Raw genomic sequence first — 19,713 nt, forward strand, 5'->3', positions numbered from 1 at the left:
TTTGAGAACATTTACTTAAGGTATTTTCTCAACCATTGTGCTGTTTTATAATGTCCACGACCATCAAGTGATGTTAACAGGAACAGTGGAAAGAATACTAGATTTAACTCAAAAGAGTTAAGATTAATCCTATCAGATTCTTTAGCAGGTTATTTATTTATTTATTTATTTATTTTGGTGCATGATAGTTGTACGTGTTGATGAGATTTGTTGTTAGCTATTTGTACATGCACACAATCTAACAATATAATTTAGCCAATATTGCTCCCCAGTATTCCCTCCCTCCCTCCATATCTGTCACCCCTTGGTCCTTTTTCTCTACTGATCTCCCTTTCATTCATAGGAGATCCACCCCTACCCTTGTTTTTCTTTTTCCTCTGGAACTTCTGCATATAAGACAAAACATATGACCTTTAACCTGAGCCTCAGTTTTTTGAACTGTAAAATGAAGGATGCTGATTTTTTAATAATCAAGGAATTGTAAAATAAAACAGAATGAAACATGACAATTACTATAAGTTATGAAAACTTAGACAGGGGGTAAGTTACTAATTTAAATACTTGCAAGTCAGCATTCACCATTAGAACATCATAAATATTACCATGAAAAGAATCTTATTAATTTAAAGGTCATAAGTAGAAAATTAATTGGTTATTTATATGTAATATAGAAAATTAAAATATTTATCTTTTCAGTTTTTAAAATAAATTACCAAGCTAGTTTTTCCTATAAGCAGAAAGATGTTTTTACTTTTTGAAGGTAAGTCAATACTTTAAAAAATATTTCTAATTTATTTCATTATCTTCATTATACTATGGGATGAAGTTTTAATTTTATAAACATTTGATGTTGTCTTTAAGCCTATTTCTTAGCATGGTTTTGAAGAATTTAAAAATTTTTGTTTGAGACAATAATACACATTGGAACAAGAAGAAAAAACTCAAAATATCAAATTACTGATATGAATGATATAATTTTATTAAGACTATCATATCAAGTTGTATCCTGAAGTAATTGTGAGAAATATTTTAGAAAATTCTATTATTTAAGAGACCAAAGGTATGATCATTTATTGAACTATAATTTCAGAATTATGCTGCAAACATAACTTGCGACGGTAGCAAGAACAACAAAAGTTACTACTTACTCATTTAGTATTAGATCAGGTGCAAAATATAACATTTGCCCACTGACGTGTTTGTAGGATCTCCATCCTAGTCCAAACACCATTAAACTCATCCAAGAGTACTGAATAAGAGTTATCTGGTCATCAATATGTAAGTTTCTAAAACCTACAACAAATTTTTAAAATGAAATGAGCACAAAAATCACTTATGTCAAAAATGTTGAAAAGACACAGATGTTTGAAAGGAGACATAAGTAGGGTTTAAATCTCAATATAATTTTTCCTAAATTCAGGAGACATTAATAAATGATACAGCCTGTAAATGAAAAAGAGGCAACGAATTTGGAAGTCATTTAAAAAATTAGTCACTGTGATTTAGCGCTTCTGGGAATTTGCTAACTGAATCAATCACCCATCTCTCATTCTTCTAACACCCATTTCTGGAGACCCATTTGTGTGCCAGGTACCTTGTTAAAATGCTGGGGTTATGAAGATGAAGAAGACCCAATCCTCACCCTTAACAGAAGCTCACAACTCAACAGGAGAAACAGGCACAGGGATGCAGTGATGAGAAGCTGCAATCAGAAGACAGGTCGGGCAAAGCTTCCTGAAAGATCACGAGCTGATGCCTGAGTGATATTCAATTTGTCAAGTAATCTCAATTTGGGGGCATTTAAACATAAATTGGTATTAACCACTGCCCTCAATTGTGGTACATCCAAATTTCTAGTAACACTTAAATGTCTTAGGTAGATTCCAGGGTTTTGGGTCACTTTTTTTTTTTTTTTTTTTAATTTTAAACTTTAAAAAAATTGTTCTTATTAGTTATACATGAAGTAGAATGTACTTTGACATATTATACACATAGGGAGTATTACTTCTCATTCTTCTGGTTGTACATAATGTGAAATTACATTGGTCGTGTATTCATATATGCACATAGGAAAGTAATGTCTGATTCATTCTATCATCTATCCTATTCTCCTCCCTTCTTTCATTCCCCTTTCTCTAATCCAAAGTACTTCTATTCTTCCCTACCCCTATCCCCTTATTGTGAATTAGCATCTACATATTAGAGAGAACATTTGAACTTTGGTTCTTTGGGATTGGCTTATTTCACTTAGCATGATAGTCTCAATCCATTTACTAGCAAATGCCATAATTTAATTTCTCTTCATGGCTGAGTACTACTCCATTGTGTAAATGTACCACATTTTCTCTTTCCATTCACCAGTTTAAGGACACCTAGGTTGGTTCCATAGATTAGCTATTGTGAATTGAGCCACTATAAACATTGATGTGGCAGTGTCACTGTAGTATGCTGATTTTAAATCTTTTGGGTATAAACTGAATAGTGAGATAACTGGGTCCAATGGTGGTTCCATTCCGTTTTCTGAGGAAACTCCATACTTCTTTTCAGAGTGGTTGCACCAATTTGCATTCCCACCAGCAATCTATAAGTGTACCTTTTTCCCCACATCCTCACCATCATTTATTGTCACTTGTGTTCTTGATACTTGCTATTCTGACTGGAATGAGGTGGAATTGTAGTGTAGTTTTAATTTGCATTTTTCTAATTGCTAGAGATGTTGAACCTTTTTTTGTATATTTGTTGACTGACTGGATTTCTTCTGTGAAGTGCCTGTTCAGTTCCTTTGTCCATTTATTGATTGGGGTTTTTTTTTTTTTTTTTGGTGATAAGTTTTTTTTTTTAGTTCTTTATATATCCTGTAGATGAATGCTTTATCTGAGGCATAGGTGGCAAAGAATTTTTTCCCATTCTATAGGTTCTTTCTTCACATGTGTTTTTAATCCAATCTTGATTTAAACTTCCATGTGATTTAGAGTTGTGCATGTGTGTGTGTGCACAAAAGCTCTGATCTTTCACCCTCTTTCAGGCCCTTCTCTGGTGTTGGTGGCAGAGGGAGGATGACCCAGTGGTTGCAGTTCTTCTTTTCATCTTTTCCTAATTCTTGGAAGAAGAACACTAGTTCAGCACTGAAGAACTTATGAGAGGGAGAAGCAAAGCTGTCTTTGGAGATGTAGACCTGGGTCAGATCTTGGAGGGTCTTGTATGTCAATCAGCAGCAATGGGAGGGACATGGCCTATATGTGTTTTAGAAAGACCCTTGGTAGCTGTGTGGAAGGTGGATTCATGGAGCATGTCCTTGAGTTAGGGAAAACAGTAGGCAGTCAGCTGAAAGAGAATGTCAGTCTTATCTTAAATCAACATGAAGGAATAGAGAGAAGGGGACATTTGAAAGATATTTAAAAAATAAAATCAAAGAGATATGGAAAATAATCAGATGTAAGTGGGAAGAAGAAAGACTCAAATGCGTCTATCAGTATTTTCACCTAAATTCTATAGGGATGGCAGCATTGCTGAGATAAATTAAAGGAGGAGAAACAAGGTATAGATAAAATAGTAATTATGGGTATGTTTGAGGGACCTCAGGAATATCCAGATAGTAGTAGGGCATGTGAATTAGGATGGGGAGATATCTGAGCTGGAAATGCAAATGTGGGATTATTTGTATCTGACTGCAGTAGAAACAAGGAAAATGGATGAAATATTAAATTTTCAGAGAAAAATATGTTTTGGTGTAAACATCAACCACTCTCTTTAAAACTCTTTGAACAATGACTGTCCTACCTAAAAATCCATTGAAATTCACTCAATACATTGAAATTACTCAATTGAGAAGTAAAACTAAAACAAAACTTAATTCCTTAGATACTAAGAGCAAAAGAAATTCATTTTCTGACTATATTCGACATTTAAGGAAGTATCAGGGCAGAAGGCTCTCTTTTTCTCACACACTCAGGATGGTCCCATCGCATGTGAACTTCAAGAAGGCTGCTTCTGTCTCTTGAGAATTCCTTAACCTCGCTGGAATGAACTGAAAAGAACTCTAGTGCATGTTATAACTAGGGATATTACAGCAGCAGTTTTCCTCTTGGAAGGTGGGCTCTTCAGTACCTAACTTCCTTCCTTTCTTCCTCTCTGCAGTAGAGATCACCCTAGTTGCAGTTTGGTGACAGCAAGTGCCCCACCTTTCCATGAAGGAAGCTGGCTCAAAGCTCTGCTTCCCTGGGCTTATGGCCTGAGTCTGGCCTATGGAATAGGTAGTACCAGAACTTGTAATCGGGATTTGTAAAGCAAAAACAAAGCATATAGTTATTCATTCCTGATGGTGGTGGTGTCTGGTGGTGGTGCCAAGTGATAGTTGGATCCGAGGGGTGTGTTTGTCATGCTGATTTATGCCTCAGTTTCTACCCATATTCCAACTTTATCCTCTAGTTTCTATTCAGTGCTCCCTGGTGATCTCCCAGTAATTTTTTCTTTTCCTTTGTTTTGAATAGACAGAGGTTTTTTGTTGTTGCTTTGTTTTTTATAATTAACAGTGTTGTTGTTGTTGTTGTTGTTGTTGGTTTCCAAGAATTCTGATTTACTCGGGTGCAGAAAGACTCCCTATATAATCAGCCAATAAAAATTTGGCCTGCAGTTTTCACAGTAATTTATTTTCTTATGACTTAAATGCACCTTCAAGTACATCACTATCTATAACTCGCCTTTTAGGAAAAAAAATGAGTCTCAACACTATAAATCTAGAACAGAAAATCTTTTTGTCAATTGAACATTTAATAATATTTAATAATAATCTGTATATAGCTGGTCTTCTTACCTTAGAAAAAGTTCTGGAGAAAAGAATTTCTAGTCATGGTTCTGTCACTTGCTAAATGCCACTTTGGGCAAGTTATTTAATATGACTGAATCTAAATTTCTTCATGGGTAAAATTGCATTGATAATGATAACTCATTCAATAAGTTGCTATAAGACTCAAATGGATAATTATTCATATTGTAGAGCACTATAGAGATATTTATTATTAGTCTATGAATGACTCCTGTAACAGAATTGTTCTTAGAGTAGTGGTCCTATGAAGGCCACTAATCAGCTTGATAGAAAGTCTTTAATTTTAAAACACAGTGAGATCAAAATTATGTGTCAGGAGATATTTTTCAACAATTATGCAACCTGTATAATACAACTAAAGTATGTTATCAAAGGCAGTAAATTCAAAAGATATGTGATATATCTATATTTATAGAAAATTCTGTACTTCATATATATATATGTAAATATATAAAATGGCAGTCTTGTAGAGAAATTACACTAATCAGATGTATTATAACATGATAGATTGTTCACTATAATCCCCAAGAATATATTTATATGTCTCCATACTTGGTCACTTTTATAATTTTCTAAAGAAAGTGCTTTATAATAGTTAAATATTTGGCATTACTATGCTGCATTTTTTCACTTTAGACCTTTGCTTTATATTAACCTCTGATGAGTTTTAACATTTTTACCAAATTAATAGGTAATTCATTTGTTCTTTTTTCAAAAACAGAGATTGTTTATATTTACATAATTATATTCACTTTTTCTTACTTTGTATCTTTCCGGTTTTGCATTGAAATGAAGAGATACTTTTATTATACTGAAAGAGAGTAATTTTGTTGAAATACCTTAACTCTTACCCAATTCCCAATATTTATAATACAAAGTATATTTACATCTAATAGAATTCAGATAATCTATATTTTCTTCACCTTCTGAGGGCTTCTCTGTGATAAATGTACATGGTTAAATCATCTGGAACATGCTTGGTACAAAAGTACAGTTTTTTCCCTCCATTAACTATAATATCATTCCTTTACCTTATACTGAAACAAAGATGGGAATGCTGAGATAAAATTCCCATTAGTGATATTGATCAGGAAACAGTACATTTGAACTGATGATCAAAATGGAAAGTCTTCACAAAGAGACATAATGAATGATTGCTAATTGTGTTTAACAAGTGGTATAAAAATACCTTTTCCCTTCAAGTGACTTACCTGATAATTCCTGAAAAATACTCTGGCTATGAGCTAATTCTTAATGCTTTAAAACAAATTAAAAGAAAGTATAAAGTAAAGAGATGCCTGTATGACCTGCTAGGTTCTCTGAGACAATTTCTGGTAAAATATATATGGGTTGTGTTTCTATACCTTCTCTACCTGAGCAAGGTGCACATTTTCATACACAAGTATGAACTTGGAAGAGCATAGAGAAGCTTCACTACAATGCATATTATTACCAAATGTTTGCATTATGAACAGTGACAATGTTTTAATGTTCTAAGGCATGATAGTTCTTTTTGTATTAATTCCATACTTTAAATTTCTATAAGTCATTTTTAAACACCCAGTTGAAGAGAAGCATTATGCTCACAACTAAGCATAAAATTTACTAAGATTCTGTTCCTGCCTTTAACACTTACAATCTGGTGGGACAGACAGAAAAGCAGAACACAGTTTCAGCTCAGAGTGATAGTGTTATGGTTGATAAATGCAAGGGTGACATGGGGGAGTAAGGGTTCCTTGACTTCGTCTGGGAAAGATCAGTGAAATCTTCCCAAGGAAGTGCTGGGTCATGTGACTCTTGATGGCTAGTCAAGGGCTGGCTCCAAGAAGATGCAGGAGAACAGACAGACCTCCAAGCAGGGAAAACAATACAGGTAAAAGAAGGAAGCAGGAAACTGAGCAAAAGGTGTTTAAGAACTGGACCTTAGAGTTGCTTGAAGAGAGGACTGGTGAGAGATAATGTTGCAAAATCAGGAGCAAGACCCCGGAGGGCCTTGGTTGTTAAGGCCGAGGAGTTTGCCTTTGAAAAGAAAAGGGAAAAACATAATTGATTTTAATTGCTTAAGGAAGATGATTCCTATTTTAATTTTGATTTATCGTACACAAATGGGGTACAACTTTCGTTTCTCTGGTCGTACACGAAGTAGAGTCACACCGTTTGTGTAATCATACATGTACATAGGGTAATGATTTTTGTCTCATTCTATTATAAAGAAAGATGATTCTTAAGGTAGAATAGAGGATTGTTTGAGAGTCAAAAATCAAGATGACAACCAAATTAAGTCTGGGCAGGAGCAATGGAAGTAGTATGAATAATGAGTCATGAATTTTATAGGTTCAGTTGACAGACTTTGGCAAGTACCTGGACAGGGGTTGAGAAGAAAGTAAGTTAAAGATCTTACTAAAGATTCTAGCTGAGGTGTCATTTCAAGTTAAACAAAGAGGATTTAGGTTTTCGAAGTAGAAGGTCATGCTGACTTGGAAGTTCATCTGGGTGGGAGATAATAGAGCAAGCACTTGAAATATATGGTCTAGAAGCTTAGTAGAGGGTGTGGGCTGGTGTGTACATTAATAGTAGAGCACTAGAGTGGAGAACCAGTAAAAGACAGGGCTAGGAATGAGCTCATCCAGGCCACACAGACTAAGAAATTACTGGAGCAGAGGACAGAACTCAGACATGCCAAATGTATGGTGTGGGTGGAAGAGCAAGTACACAAGAAGTCAAACAATGTGCAAATGGAACAAAACATAGCTACCTGAAAGTAAAGTGATGAATTCAAAGAAAGAGTTTCAGCACGAAATGATTACTTTGCCAATAGCCCCTGTAACACGTGAAACATGTTAAGGGATGAAAATATTAATTGATTTGATGAGTAAAAATTTTTACCAACATTGGAAATAGTAATTTCAGTAGAATGGGATTTTTGAAAAATGGTTTATGAAGGCCTTCATAAAAGCACTTATCAACTAACTTTTCTCCTGGTAAGTCACTTTCATTTTTTTCTCATCACATTTTTGGAAAGCAATAATTCAATTTACTTATATGATTTAGGAAGAAAGGAAAAAATCCTTTTTCATAAATGCAATAACTGCCAATGACTCAAAAGATGTTTTGGCATGTGTCAAAATCAGAAAATGAGGCAAAGTACTGTCTCAGTCTTCTAATAATAAAAATTTAAATAGTCTGGGTAATTGAAACCAAGAAAAAAGGGAGGTATCAAAAAATGCAAGATTTGAAACGTGAAAACATTGACCTGAATAGATATTTCACCAAATAGAAGATATGCTGGGATCATAGATATGTGCCCCATGCCTGGCTATCCTCTTCTTTTTAAAAATTTTTTTATTGGTGCATTACAGTTATTCATAATAGTGGTGATGACTTCCTCTTCTTATCAAGATGAACTAAAGTATGTTTTCTCATTTCTCTAGTCCCTGTGAAATATATCTGTTTTCTGTTCCTACTTTCTTATATCTGTATCTTATGTCATTTCCACATGCACTGTCTAGTATCTTATTTCACTCATTGGGTAGAAAATTTCCTAATAGCAGAAATAGCTTATATTCATTTTTAAAATTCTGTAGATATTGTGTTCTTCCACACTCCAAATTAGAAAATAATAACCACCAAAGCCGCATACATGATTTCTAAATGTCAGAAGCAATGTATTCTAAGAGATGGTTTGTAGATATGCTGTCAGGAGGCCAGAGCACCTTGCAAGTCTTCACTGAATAGAAAAAGCATATATCTGAAATACTATCTGAGAGAAGTAAGGTAAGCAAGAGTTATTGTAACTTGCTTAAGATCAACAAGTCAAAGGTAATGAAAGAGTATAGACAAAGAAGAAATGAGGAAGCTCTGATTAAGCAATAAGAATCCTCAGGGCACCTGCAGATTTATACCTTGGGGCACTCATGAGTGCAATGATCTTTGTTCTGATGATCATTCTGCATCCAATTTTAACCTGACTTCCCAAATACTTTCCTCTTAGGAAAGAATGACCTGATCTGTCAACATGTTTTCCTAGCAGTGTACATATATATATATATATATATATATATATATATATATATATATATGTGTGTGTGTGTGTGTGTGTGTGTGTGTGTGTGTGTGCGTGTGTGCACATGCAATGTATACATATTGTGCTATAAATAAGTAGTTCACATTCTGGTTTATTATAAAGAACCCATTAACAAAAGTCCATCTTATGTAGAATTTTTAGTCTTCTTACACATGAATGAATGGAAAAAATAATTTATGTGCAAAACTGATGGCTAGAAGCTAGAAAGACTGCATCAAAATGTCACCATTGTTTAATTGTTGGCTCTTGCACACTGGAGGTGTGTAGGAAACATTTATTGAATTGGTGAATAAAATCTGCAACCATGTTTAAAATCAACTCCAAATCAGTTTGGAGTAACTAATGATACCAGATTACATGTCACTCAGCCTTTTCTCAGAGGTCAATATAGTAGTGACTTTTGTTTATGGACCACTTTCATTATTCATTCAGTAGTGCTACTCCCAAAAAGCAGTTTATTTAAATGTGGTTTAAAAGGCCACGGACCACATAATACTTTGATAGTGTCAATGCTTTCCTTGTTTATAGTTAATGAAAACAGTATGTGTAATAATGGTGTTGCAATCATTCTGATTTGCTACACATAAATTATATTTTGCAACATTAAAAAAGTTGCCATCAAATTCAATTTAAAAATTTCCTCTTGTTCTTTTATGATATTGTGTGCAAACTAAAAATTCCTAGTAGTTAACTATTTCAACTAACAAGTTCACTTAGCTTTAATTGAAAGTAAATAAATTATCTTTTAATTATGATTATTTTTTCTAAATCTGCCAGCTGTTGGTAGAATATTTTTAAGAATATTTGCATTAGTGCATTATAGTTATACATAATAGCTTCTATTTGACATGTTCATAAATGCATATAACATAATTTGCTCCATTTCAATCCCCAAAACTTCCTGTCTCTCCCTTCCATCCCCTAACCTTTCTTCACATTATACTGCATTTATTTATTATTTTATAGCATTGATTTATAATATAGTATATTATTAAACAACAAAGAAATACCAAAATGCAAACAAAAGGAATATATTCTATATCAGCAAAAATCAATGAAATCACCATTTCCAAATAACAGAAAAGCAGAAAATTAAAAGCACTTTAAAACACATATCTTTAAAGAATAATTTTATCAATGTATTATGACATTTTGCTTAGCAAAGATTTACTGAATTTCATAACCTTATTACAATAATTCTAAATATTCAGAACTTTTCTAGTTGGAAAAAATATTACCTGTTCAAGGCCTTTCATCTAGAATGAAGCTAATAATAACCTGGTATTTTGATTTTTCTATAAATTACTTCATCTTGTTAGAATACTGAATTTTATTAACTTTGCTTAATACATTTTTTTTAAAGATTCAACAAACAGGAATCTATTTTTCTGTTTCATGTAACTTTGAATGATCAATACTATTCAAGTATTATATTTCAAACCTTTCAGGTAGAATAATAACTGAGAAAAGTATCAAGGCAAATTAGGAAGAAATTCTTTTGAAAAAAAGCTACTTAATTTCCTTGGGGACAAAAGGACATAATATGTTTCATTCTTGATCAGAAATTAGAAAAATAAATTGTTCTAAGGAAGAATAAGGATGTTACTGGTGTGACAAGCATATAATTTTTTAAAAAAGTGTTCTATTTCTAATCATGAGATTAACGCCCCCACAGCAGTTGGTACACCTCTTCTCCTGGCTCTGCAGTCTGAGATTCAATGAAGTGAGAATTTCATCCTTGTTATTCTTTCAAACCTCTTGGCTCCTATGGAGCTATGCTGAAGGAGCAAAGATAGCTATAAAGTGACTGAAATACTTCCACAATGATATAATCCAATTCTCAGTGCTACTAGGCAATTCTGCCTTTACCCCTGTATGAAATAGAGGAAATGGTGACGAAAGATTCGTTTCTCTATGTCTAAATAACTTCTTTTCTTTTGTTAATTTTGTTTTGTTAATCGACTTGACAGCTTACTGTATTCCGAATGCTATTTTGGTTTGTTATATGAGTAGACGCATTCCATCTTATTTTCCACCAACTGAAGTTGATTCAGTTAGGGTTTAGAATAAACTAGACATAAAAAAAGATGGTCAACATGTATTTTCCTGAACTATGACAAAAATATACTTCTGCTATTCCTTACCTGCTTCATGTATATAATTCTTGATTTATCAACAAGATTCAATGTGTTTGCTACTGTTGTCTTTCTATAGCACATATATATGATCTTTAGTAAATATTTTGAACTACCGAATGTATTTTAACTTGCTGTTGGATTTAATTTACTGCACAGACTGTTTAACAATAAAAAATTTAAGGCCTGCTATTATATATAAATTATGATTACCTGGTAGTAATTTCGACCACTTGACTACTGTAAGAAGTTGTCTTTCACCTAGTTGATTAAGACTGGTCAACAAAGAGCTGGACGTGTCCGGTTTTGTGTTGTCATGTCCTGCATAGACTACTTCTGGTTCAATGTTCATCAACAGGCTGATCAGCGAGGGGAGCAACTGTATTTCTTGAGTTGGTGAGAAAGTGATTCTCTGGCTTAGAGCTTGGCTTTCATTCGAAATACCCACTGGCTGGGGGAGAGCAACACCATCCAGTGCTCTCATAACTCTGACTTTATTGAACTTTTTAAACTTTCGACCTATGAGAAGAACAAAGTTCATATAAATACATACAAACTAAATATCCAGCAGTATAACGTTTTTCGTAAGCCTTAGAATCACAGCATTATGGATTTTAGCATCAATCCATTAATATAAAATAAAATCCAAATATTACGTCTCATTTTTTATTTAAATGACATTAGTATTCATTGGGTTAGTGGGGTAAGCTGTGTGTGTAAAAAAGAATGAAAAGACAAGTAGCTTTTAGTAGAGAATACCCTCAGTATTCTTCTGACAGGACTGCCTTCAAAAGCTAATGCTACAGACTACATTAATTGAAACATAGTTTAAAGAGGGAGTTCTTTTGGGGTTTATTCTTTTAAGAAACTGTTAAAAGATATGCATATATACAAACTGCACAAGATCTTTTATTCAGTTTTAGCAGGTTCACAGATGCCCTGAAATCAAACCATAGACTATTTTGAGACCTAAGGTACCAAATTTAAGAACACCTTTTCTAAATCAGGGAAGATGGAGTTTGCACCCTGCTGTCCATGCTGGTCAGACATGTTTGCATTTATAGGCAATCTCTAGGATTGCTACTTTGATAAATTGTGGTGTGTTAGGAAGAAAAAAAAAGCCTGCTGGTGAGATGAATAGAATTTATATCATTAGGACAGATTGAAGGACACCAGGATGCTGACCCAGGCTGCTACTACTTTACAGACATCTTGGGGTGAATTAGGGAAAGTCATGAAGATCTGAAGACATATGCGGTTCAACCCCACCTGCTCTGTGCCAAGCATGCGCTGCTTACCAGTATGAAGCAACTGTGCGACTTGCTGACTGCTTACAAGGATCTAGACCTGGTGTGGCTCACAGACATGTTTTGTTTGGCTCATACAATACTGGCCAGAGTTATAAAAACATCCTTGAATTAGTTAAGTGGCAGTAATCCATTAAAGCTGTTTCATCTGCTGCTTGTAGATGAGGTATGGGCACTCCAGTCTGCCCACTTCCTACCACCATAGGCCCAGTGGTTAGTTTGTTTAATTCTTGTCAATCTGCCCAGTTAAGTAAGTTACTTGCTGTTCTATGTAAACATGTCTTTGTGATTTTTGAGTTTAGGTATTGTCACAAAGAAAAAGGATTCTACTTGTTTTATAAAGCTCTGAAGAGTTGAGCTAGAACTAGTAGGTAACAGGATTGTCAGGACCAATATGCAAAAAGAATTTAGAACTGTAAACAGAGTTCAAATGGGTTTCCTGGGGAAGGAATGAATCATTCAAGATGTGGAGGGAGCATCTACTACTATATGCTAGGAATTGTATACATGTATCTTTTTAGCCTTATAACAGTCTTGCAAAGTGAGAATTATTAACTCCATTTGTAGATTGGGAAAAGGAAGAGTAGAGAAGAGATCTTACACAATGTTAGAATAGTAGAGCTCAGATTATGTGGCCCCTAAACCCCAACCCTTCCTAATCCCTAACACTATCTCACTGATGTTTCAGCCAAGAACTGCATCCTTATTTGGTGAGATTCTGGCAGAGAGATTTAGGCAAGAGATTGTAGAAAAGAGTACAAAATTTGAATTCAATAATTTTTAACATTGGTTCCAATCCCAAAATAATGATTAACCGAAAACATAACAAACTCTCCCTGAAATCAAACACTGTTTTTCCTCTAATTTGATTTTTCTTTATAGTCTGTGCTTTATTTATAATAATGAAATGCCTAATATTTAATATCCTAAGTCAAACAGCAAAATTTTAAAATGGAATTTCAGTCAGAAAGTTGGATTCTAAAGAAAAATCAAATTTAGTACTTATATTTAAGACGTACTGCTTTCATATTTATAAAAAAAGTCTTTATATCTTCTTGAAGACCATACAGATTGAATTACAAAATCAAAATTTCCTTCAGTTATCTAAACCAGGTCATTTTATAGCTTATTGGTATAGTAATTCAAATTGAAAATCTGAAGTGTAATAAACCTTATACTTAAAAAGCAAATAGAAAATAGTCTAAAATTAAGGGACTCATACCCACCCCTTCCAGTTCTCCTATTATCATTGCCATCTTATAGCTATTTTAAAAACATTATTTAAAAAATATTTTATTGTGATTCTTAACACAGTTGAAGCATGCAGCTAAAGTATATCCTTGTAAAGCTAATTCCCAGTCCCAGGAATAGAATGGTGCAGCACCCCAGGAGGTGCTCTGGAGATAACTAGCCTGCTTCTTCCATTGCTTTTTTTCTTAGTCAGATTTATTTAACTTCCTTTCTCCTTTTCACACCCTTAGGGTCTTCTCTTCCTCAGAATTTTATTACATTATGAAATGCTGGAGTCTCTTTGAAAACCCAAAGCAAATGCTTTACACACTGATTAAACTTTAGAAAGTGCTTCTAAAATTAAAATCCCCAGAGAATTTACTAACATGCATTTGAATTAATGTGAAAATATTCACAGTTCTGCTTCTGATTCAACCTTTTCATAAGCACTAGGGAAAATAAGGAAATACACAATAAAAGCAAAGTCAAAAAGTGAACTAACTCCAGTCAGAATGGCAATTATCTAGAATACAAATGATAACAATGCTGGCAAGAATGTGGAGGAAAAGGTGCATTCAGATATTGTTAGTGGGATAGCGAATTAGTACAACCACTCTGGAAAGCAATATGGAGATTCCTCAAAATACTAGGAATGGAACTACCATTTGACCCAGCTATCCCACTCCTTGATATTTATCCAAAAGAACTAAAATCATAGTGATATTACTACTTCAATGTTCATAGCAGCACAATTCACAATAGGCAAGTTATGGAACTAGGCCAGATGCCCATCAATAGTTGAATGGATCAAGAAAATGTGGTATATATACACAAAGGAGTTTCACTCAGTCATAAAGAAGAATGAAATCATGGCATTTGCCAGTAAATGGATGGAACTGGAGAACATCATGCTAAGTGAAATAATACAGACTCAGAGAACCAAACACCAAATGTTTTTTCTCATATGCAGAAGCTAGAAAAAAATAAGGGGAAAATGGGGGGGGGGTCAGATATCATAAAGATATAGGGAAGATCAATGGAGTAGAAGAAGAGATCAAGAGGGAGGGAGGAGGGATGGAAAGGGAAAGGAAATGCAGAATAAATCTAACAAAATCATGCTATGTGATATATAAATATAGCACTAGGAATTTCATCTGTATGTATTTGTATAAAGCACCAATCAAAAATAAATAATGAATGAAAGGAAGATTAGTAGAGTATTAGGAAGGAGAACGGGGGGAGGATGGGAGGGTGGGGAATGGGGACTGACATGGAGTAAATAAGATTCCATGCATGTATGATTTTGTCAAATTAACCCACTACTATGTGTAACTATAATGCTCTAATTTAAAAAAAAATTAAAAATTTTAAAAAGAGAACATTGAATTAGTCACTTAGCTATCTTATCTAATTGATCAAGTCTTTGAAATAAAGATTAGCATTTTAAAGATGAATAGGCTTATAGAGGAAAAGTAACTGGCCAAGTTCATAATGATAATAGATTACAGAGAAGAGCTATTAATCGAGGGCTTCTTCAACATTTATTGACTTCCTGTGCCAGGCACTGACTAAAGTTTGAGACCACAGCAGTGAACCACAGAGTGTCTCCTTTTGTGATATTTATATTCTGGTGGTAAGGTACAGAAGATGGAGAGGGCCCTTGATGAAAGAATGAGCTAGTGCTAAACAATGGTACATGTTATGAATAAAATATATGTACTATAATGGAAAGTGACTTGAGGAAACAGGGCACTATTAAATAGTATGGTCAGAGAAAGATTGGCTAACTTCAAAGTTGGGGTTTATTAGATCCCACTGTTCCCCCTTTCAATCCCCCTTATTTCTTGAAGTCTACAGACTAATGATTCCTTGGGAGCTAATCAATCAGTGCACATCAAAGGAGAACTTTGCACACCAGGAGAATCATGTTTAAGGACTTTTTAAAAAATGTATAGTAATATTAAGACACATTTTCCTAAAGTATTAAATTGTTACAATCTTGCCACATCTATAATCTATCTCCTACCATGAATATCAGTTTGTTTTTCCAAAAATACTTGTAGAAGATGGAGTAAATCTTGCCTCCATCTATAGCTAATGAAAATATAGCATATTGAAAAAAAAAATAAGGAACTTTGGGTTGGCCATATCTGGGTATGGATCCTGTCATATAAAAACTTGTTATCTAGTATAGATTATTTTACTTGCCTACCTACCAATTTACTCATTAATTTTCAGTTACTATTAATATTTATTTATTATTAAATAAATAAAATATTTATTTTTATAAATAAATGTTATAAATAAATTATATATTTATATAAATATAAATAAATAAATTTAAATATAAATAAATTTAATTAATTAATTAAAAATAAATATAAATGTTTATTTATTAATATTTATTTATTTCAGTTAATATTAATATTTTCAGTTAATATTAATATTTATTTATTCAGTTAATTTAATATTTACCTTGCAATATCACAGTTTGCCTAGGGAGAATGATGCATAAAGTTACATGGTAGAGTGCTTGGCATACGTAGACACAAATGGTAGGTACTTTTGCAACTTGATTGGAAATAAGTAAGGAAAAAAGGGAAATTATAGCTTTGTTTAGTTCTCACTTTTCTGGTAATAGGTGTCCCTAATCATATATTTTCCTTTCCCCCAATCCAAACACACAAGGGCATCTGTGACTATGTATGAGCACAGTGGGATTGTGAGTATTAAAGAGATGTCTTCCCCTCAGTGCATCTTAGAGCCTTTAATACATTATATGAATTACAAGTTGCTAAGATAATAATATTAATATGTAGTTTTTCTCAAGTATATCTTACCTTTTTACTTGATTAAAACCTCCTACTATCTCATAAAATTAACTAACAGCTTGGAAAGCATTACTTAGGATGTTTTCTTTCTGTGAGGCGGCCTGCATTTGAGATCAAGCCTATAATCTGAACCTTTTTATTTCTATTATCTAGCAACTGGTCACAAACTTTTCTCTTAGCAATGTAAATGAAACTGTAATTCATTTGGTTAGCTGTGTATTTAATAACATTTAGTTATGAACCATTATCTTCGATATCATTTGAAATATGAACCACAAAGTCACATGTGCATCTGTGCTGATCTAACTTTTAAACTGTACATTACAGTGAAATATAGAAATGATTGTTTTCCTATATTTCTGTGATAGCAGGTAATTTTAAGGTCTGGAGCTCAAAAGAGGTTCAAGTTGGAGATATCATTTAAGAAACCACATACACAGTTACGGCACAAATCAGATCCCAGGAATAACAATATTGAGAAGAAAGGGTTAAAGTTTCCTTGCCCTCTGCATGACGTTCATTAAAGGTAGTGCTTCTTTGTCATCTTTGCATGTCATCTGCAGTGTCTTACAGTACCTCAGCACGTGTGCTAAGTGGACGGGAGGGTGTGGTAGTGCGCCTTCTGATGTCCCACTCTGAGTGCCTCCCCATCCCTATCCTCTGTTGCTGTGTTGCTCCCTTCACTGACTGCAGCCTCCCCCACAAGCAAGCTGCACATCAGGAGCCAGTCTGTTCTATTCACCAGCGAAAATCTGAAACTTTACAAACTGCTACCATTCTGGCCTTCCAATTCAAATATATTGAATTATCGAAGTTGTATTTTAACCTCACTTAAAAGCTTCTGATAATAAAGTCACAGCAAGAGTACTAAAAAGTGAAGGTAGACAGAAATGTGACATTTTTATTGATTTAATACTCTTTCAAAGAAGTGATTGTTAACCTTAATACTTCAGAACCACTGTTGAATAATGAAATAAATGTATCTGTAGAACTTCATATAGTTATAAATTTTTCATTTGTTGATTGAGAAAATTGAAAATGACAAAAAAAACCCTCAGAATTTGGTAAGCATTTCAAATGACTTTGTATTAATATAATATTGTACTCCTGAAAAATAATAGCATCTGGTATTTTGGATAACCTAAGCAGAGAATGTGTGTGTGGAGCCGGTAATCCCCTTGTACTCTGTATCTAACCTATCACCAGGTGATGATGTGCATGGAAGTTTCCATAGTTTTGCTGGAAGGAGGGAAGAGTTGAGCTCAGATGCTAAAGAAAAGGGATGAACTGATAAGAAAGTCAGTGGACAGAATGGTTTCAACTGGGTGGATGAAGTTTTGAGGAATACAAGTAAAGGAATTGATCTTTGGAAGCTTAGGGAAAGAGAAGCTCCAACTGGTGAAAACTTTCTTTGTAGTCATTCTCTAGTGTGGGTGACCTTGTACTCTGCCTCTTCTCTTACTATACGGGAACTACTCTGTTCTGAACTGCTGAACTCTCATTTCGGCACTCTCTTATCCCTTTTCATCTTCCCTAGGACTTTTCTTTAAAACTTTCTCATCTGTATCCTCCAAGAGTCCATCTTGAGAGATATGCAGCCTCTCCTCCAATTCTGCTTGCTCCAATCAAGATTTTCTTCACCCTATTCCAACCAACTATTCTAAGCAACATCACTGATGATTTTCTCATGTAAAAAAAAACAAACAAACAAACAACAACAAAAAACCCACCAACGGTCAATTCTCAGTCCTTGTCTTATTCAACCTGTTTATAATACCACTGTTGGTCATTTCCTTCTTGTACACTATTCACTTGGCTTTCACATAGCTCACCCTTGTCACTATTCCTTCAGTCTTTCTGCCTGGATCAAGTCATCTTCTTGACTTACCAATATTGGAGTGCACAGAGCTCAGTCATCAGTCTTCTTTTAGATATCTATTTTCTCTTCCTAGGTGTTTGATTTTTGTCCTGTGTCTTTAATATTACATAGACATGCAGATTACCAAATGCACAACTCTAGCCCCTTTTATTTCTGAGAATTCTAAACTCAACTACCCAACTGTCTACTTAGCATCTCCGCCTGTATGTCTAATAAACCCCTGAGACACAAAATATTTAGAGCAGAAGTTTAGATATTTAAAGCAGAATGATTCCAAAATTGCAGCTTGGTTTTGCAACTCCATCTGTGCGTCTGCTGTGGACCAAAACTCTAGAGTCATTCATCAATACTTTACTTATTCTCCTATCTCATGTCCACTTCACCAGCATATCCTGAAGTATACTATGAAAACACAACCAAAGTCAAAGAATGCCCTTCTCCCCACTTTCCCTGCTTCCACCATAATCCAGGACACCAGTATCTCAGTTGAACAATCACAAATGTGCTGGCTGGATTCCCTGCTTTCACTTTATGTGACCTATTCTTTACACAGGGAGCCTTTAAAAACCTAAATCAGACTATGTCAGTCCTTGCTCTATACTTTGTGACTTCCATCATACTTAGAATGAACTTCAAATTCTTTATCAAGCCCTATTTAGCCCACCATAATCTTGTATGATGAATTCTCCTATTCTTTCCCTTATTCCATTCATATTGACACCAACTAGGAACTCATCAAGTGCTCTATTAAGCAACAATATTTTATGTTGTTATTTTGTGTTTATTTTGTTACTAACCCTATCCTCAATTAAAGCATAAGTTCCTTGATTATAAAACCACAACTCACACAGTGATTTTTGTTGCATAAATTAGTAAGAAAAATCCTGTTCCACAAGAGCTGCACAATAACCTGGCCTCCTGCCACAGAACTTCTATTCCCTGAAGACTGGGAAGAAATCTAAAGGGAATTTCCCCTCAGTAAAAGACACAATCAAGGGCAGGAACTTCAGCATACTTCACATAATATTTGAAATTTGCATATGCCTACAAAGTGATTCAAACCTTTCCATGACAGTTACTTTTATATCCCCAAACACTGTTTCCTTTTCTTCCACATTCAACCAAATAAATGCCTGAGATCTCATATCTTGTAGCTCAAGTAATAAGGGAATAAACAAAATAGAGCTTGATGAATCAGGAAAAGAAGCCAAGGAAAAACAACTAACAATCACTAAGTTAAATATCAGATGAAGAGAGAATAGGCCAGATTTAAATGTGTAATAGGTAGCAAATATACTTAAGTAAAAAAGTTTAGAAATAATAAAAAGAATATAAAAGCAAAAATCAGATGAAAACATATGTAAGTTGGAAGAAGAATTGTAAAAAATGAAAAGGACTTATTATGCTAGACTCTCGTTACAT

At 34.0% G+C, this 19,713-nt stretch overlaps 1 protein-coding gene across 2 annotated transcripts in view; it reads right to left on the reverse strand.

The window, feature by feature from the left end:
• The window catches only part of Pgr (progesterone receptor), a 71,430-nt gene that overhangs the window by 8,221 nt on the left and 43,496 nt on the right, over positions 1–19,713 (reverse strand). Inside the window, exons 4-5 of one of the 2 annotated variants that reach the window (XM_047517283.1) lie at positions 11,258–11,563; positions 1,149–1,293 (exon numbers count right to left, since the gene is read on the reverse strand). In XM_047517283.1, coding sequence (XP_047373239.1) covers positions 1,149–1,293; positions 11,258–11,563 — 451 coding nt within the window. The remainder of the gene's footprint in view (positions 1–1,148; positions 1,294–11,257; positions 11,564–19,713) is intronic. The other variant, XM_047517285.1, reaches the window with a different exon arrangement.

This window comes from Sciurus carolinensis, chromosome 11 (assembly GCF_902686445.1).
Source record: "Sciurus carolinensis chromosome 11, mSciCar1.2, whole genome shotgun sequence".
In the NCBI taxonomy this organism is placed as follows: domain Eukaryota; kingdom Metazoa; phylum Chordata; class Mammalia; order Rodentia; family Sciuridae; genus Sciurus; species Sciurus carolinensis.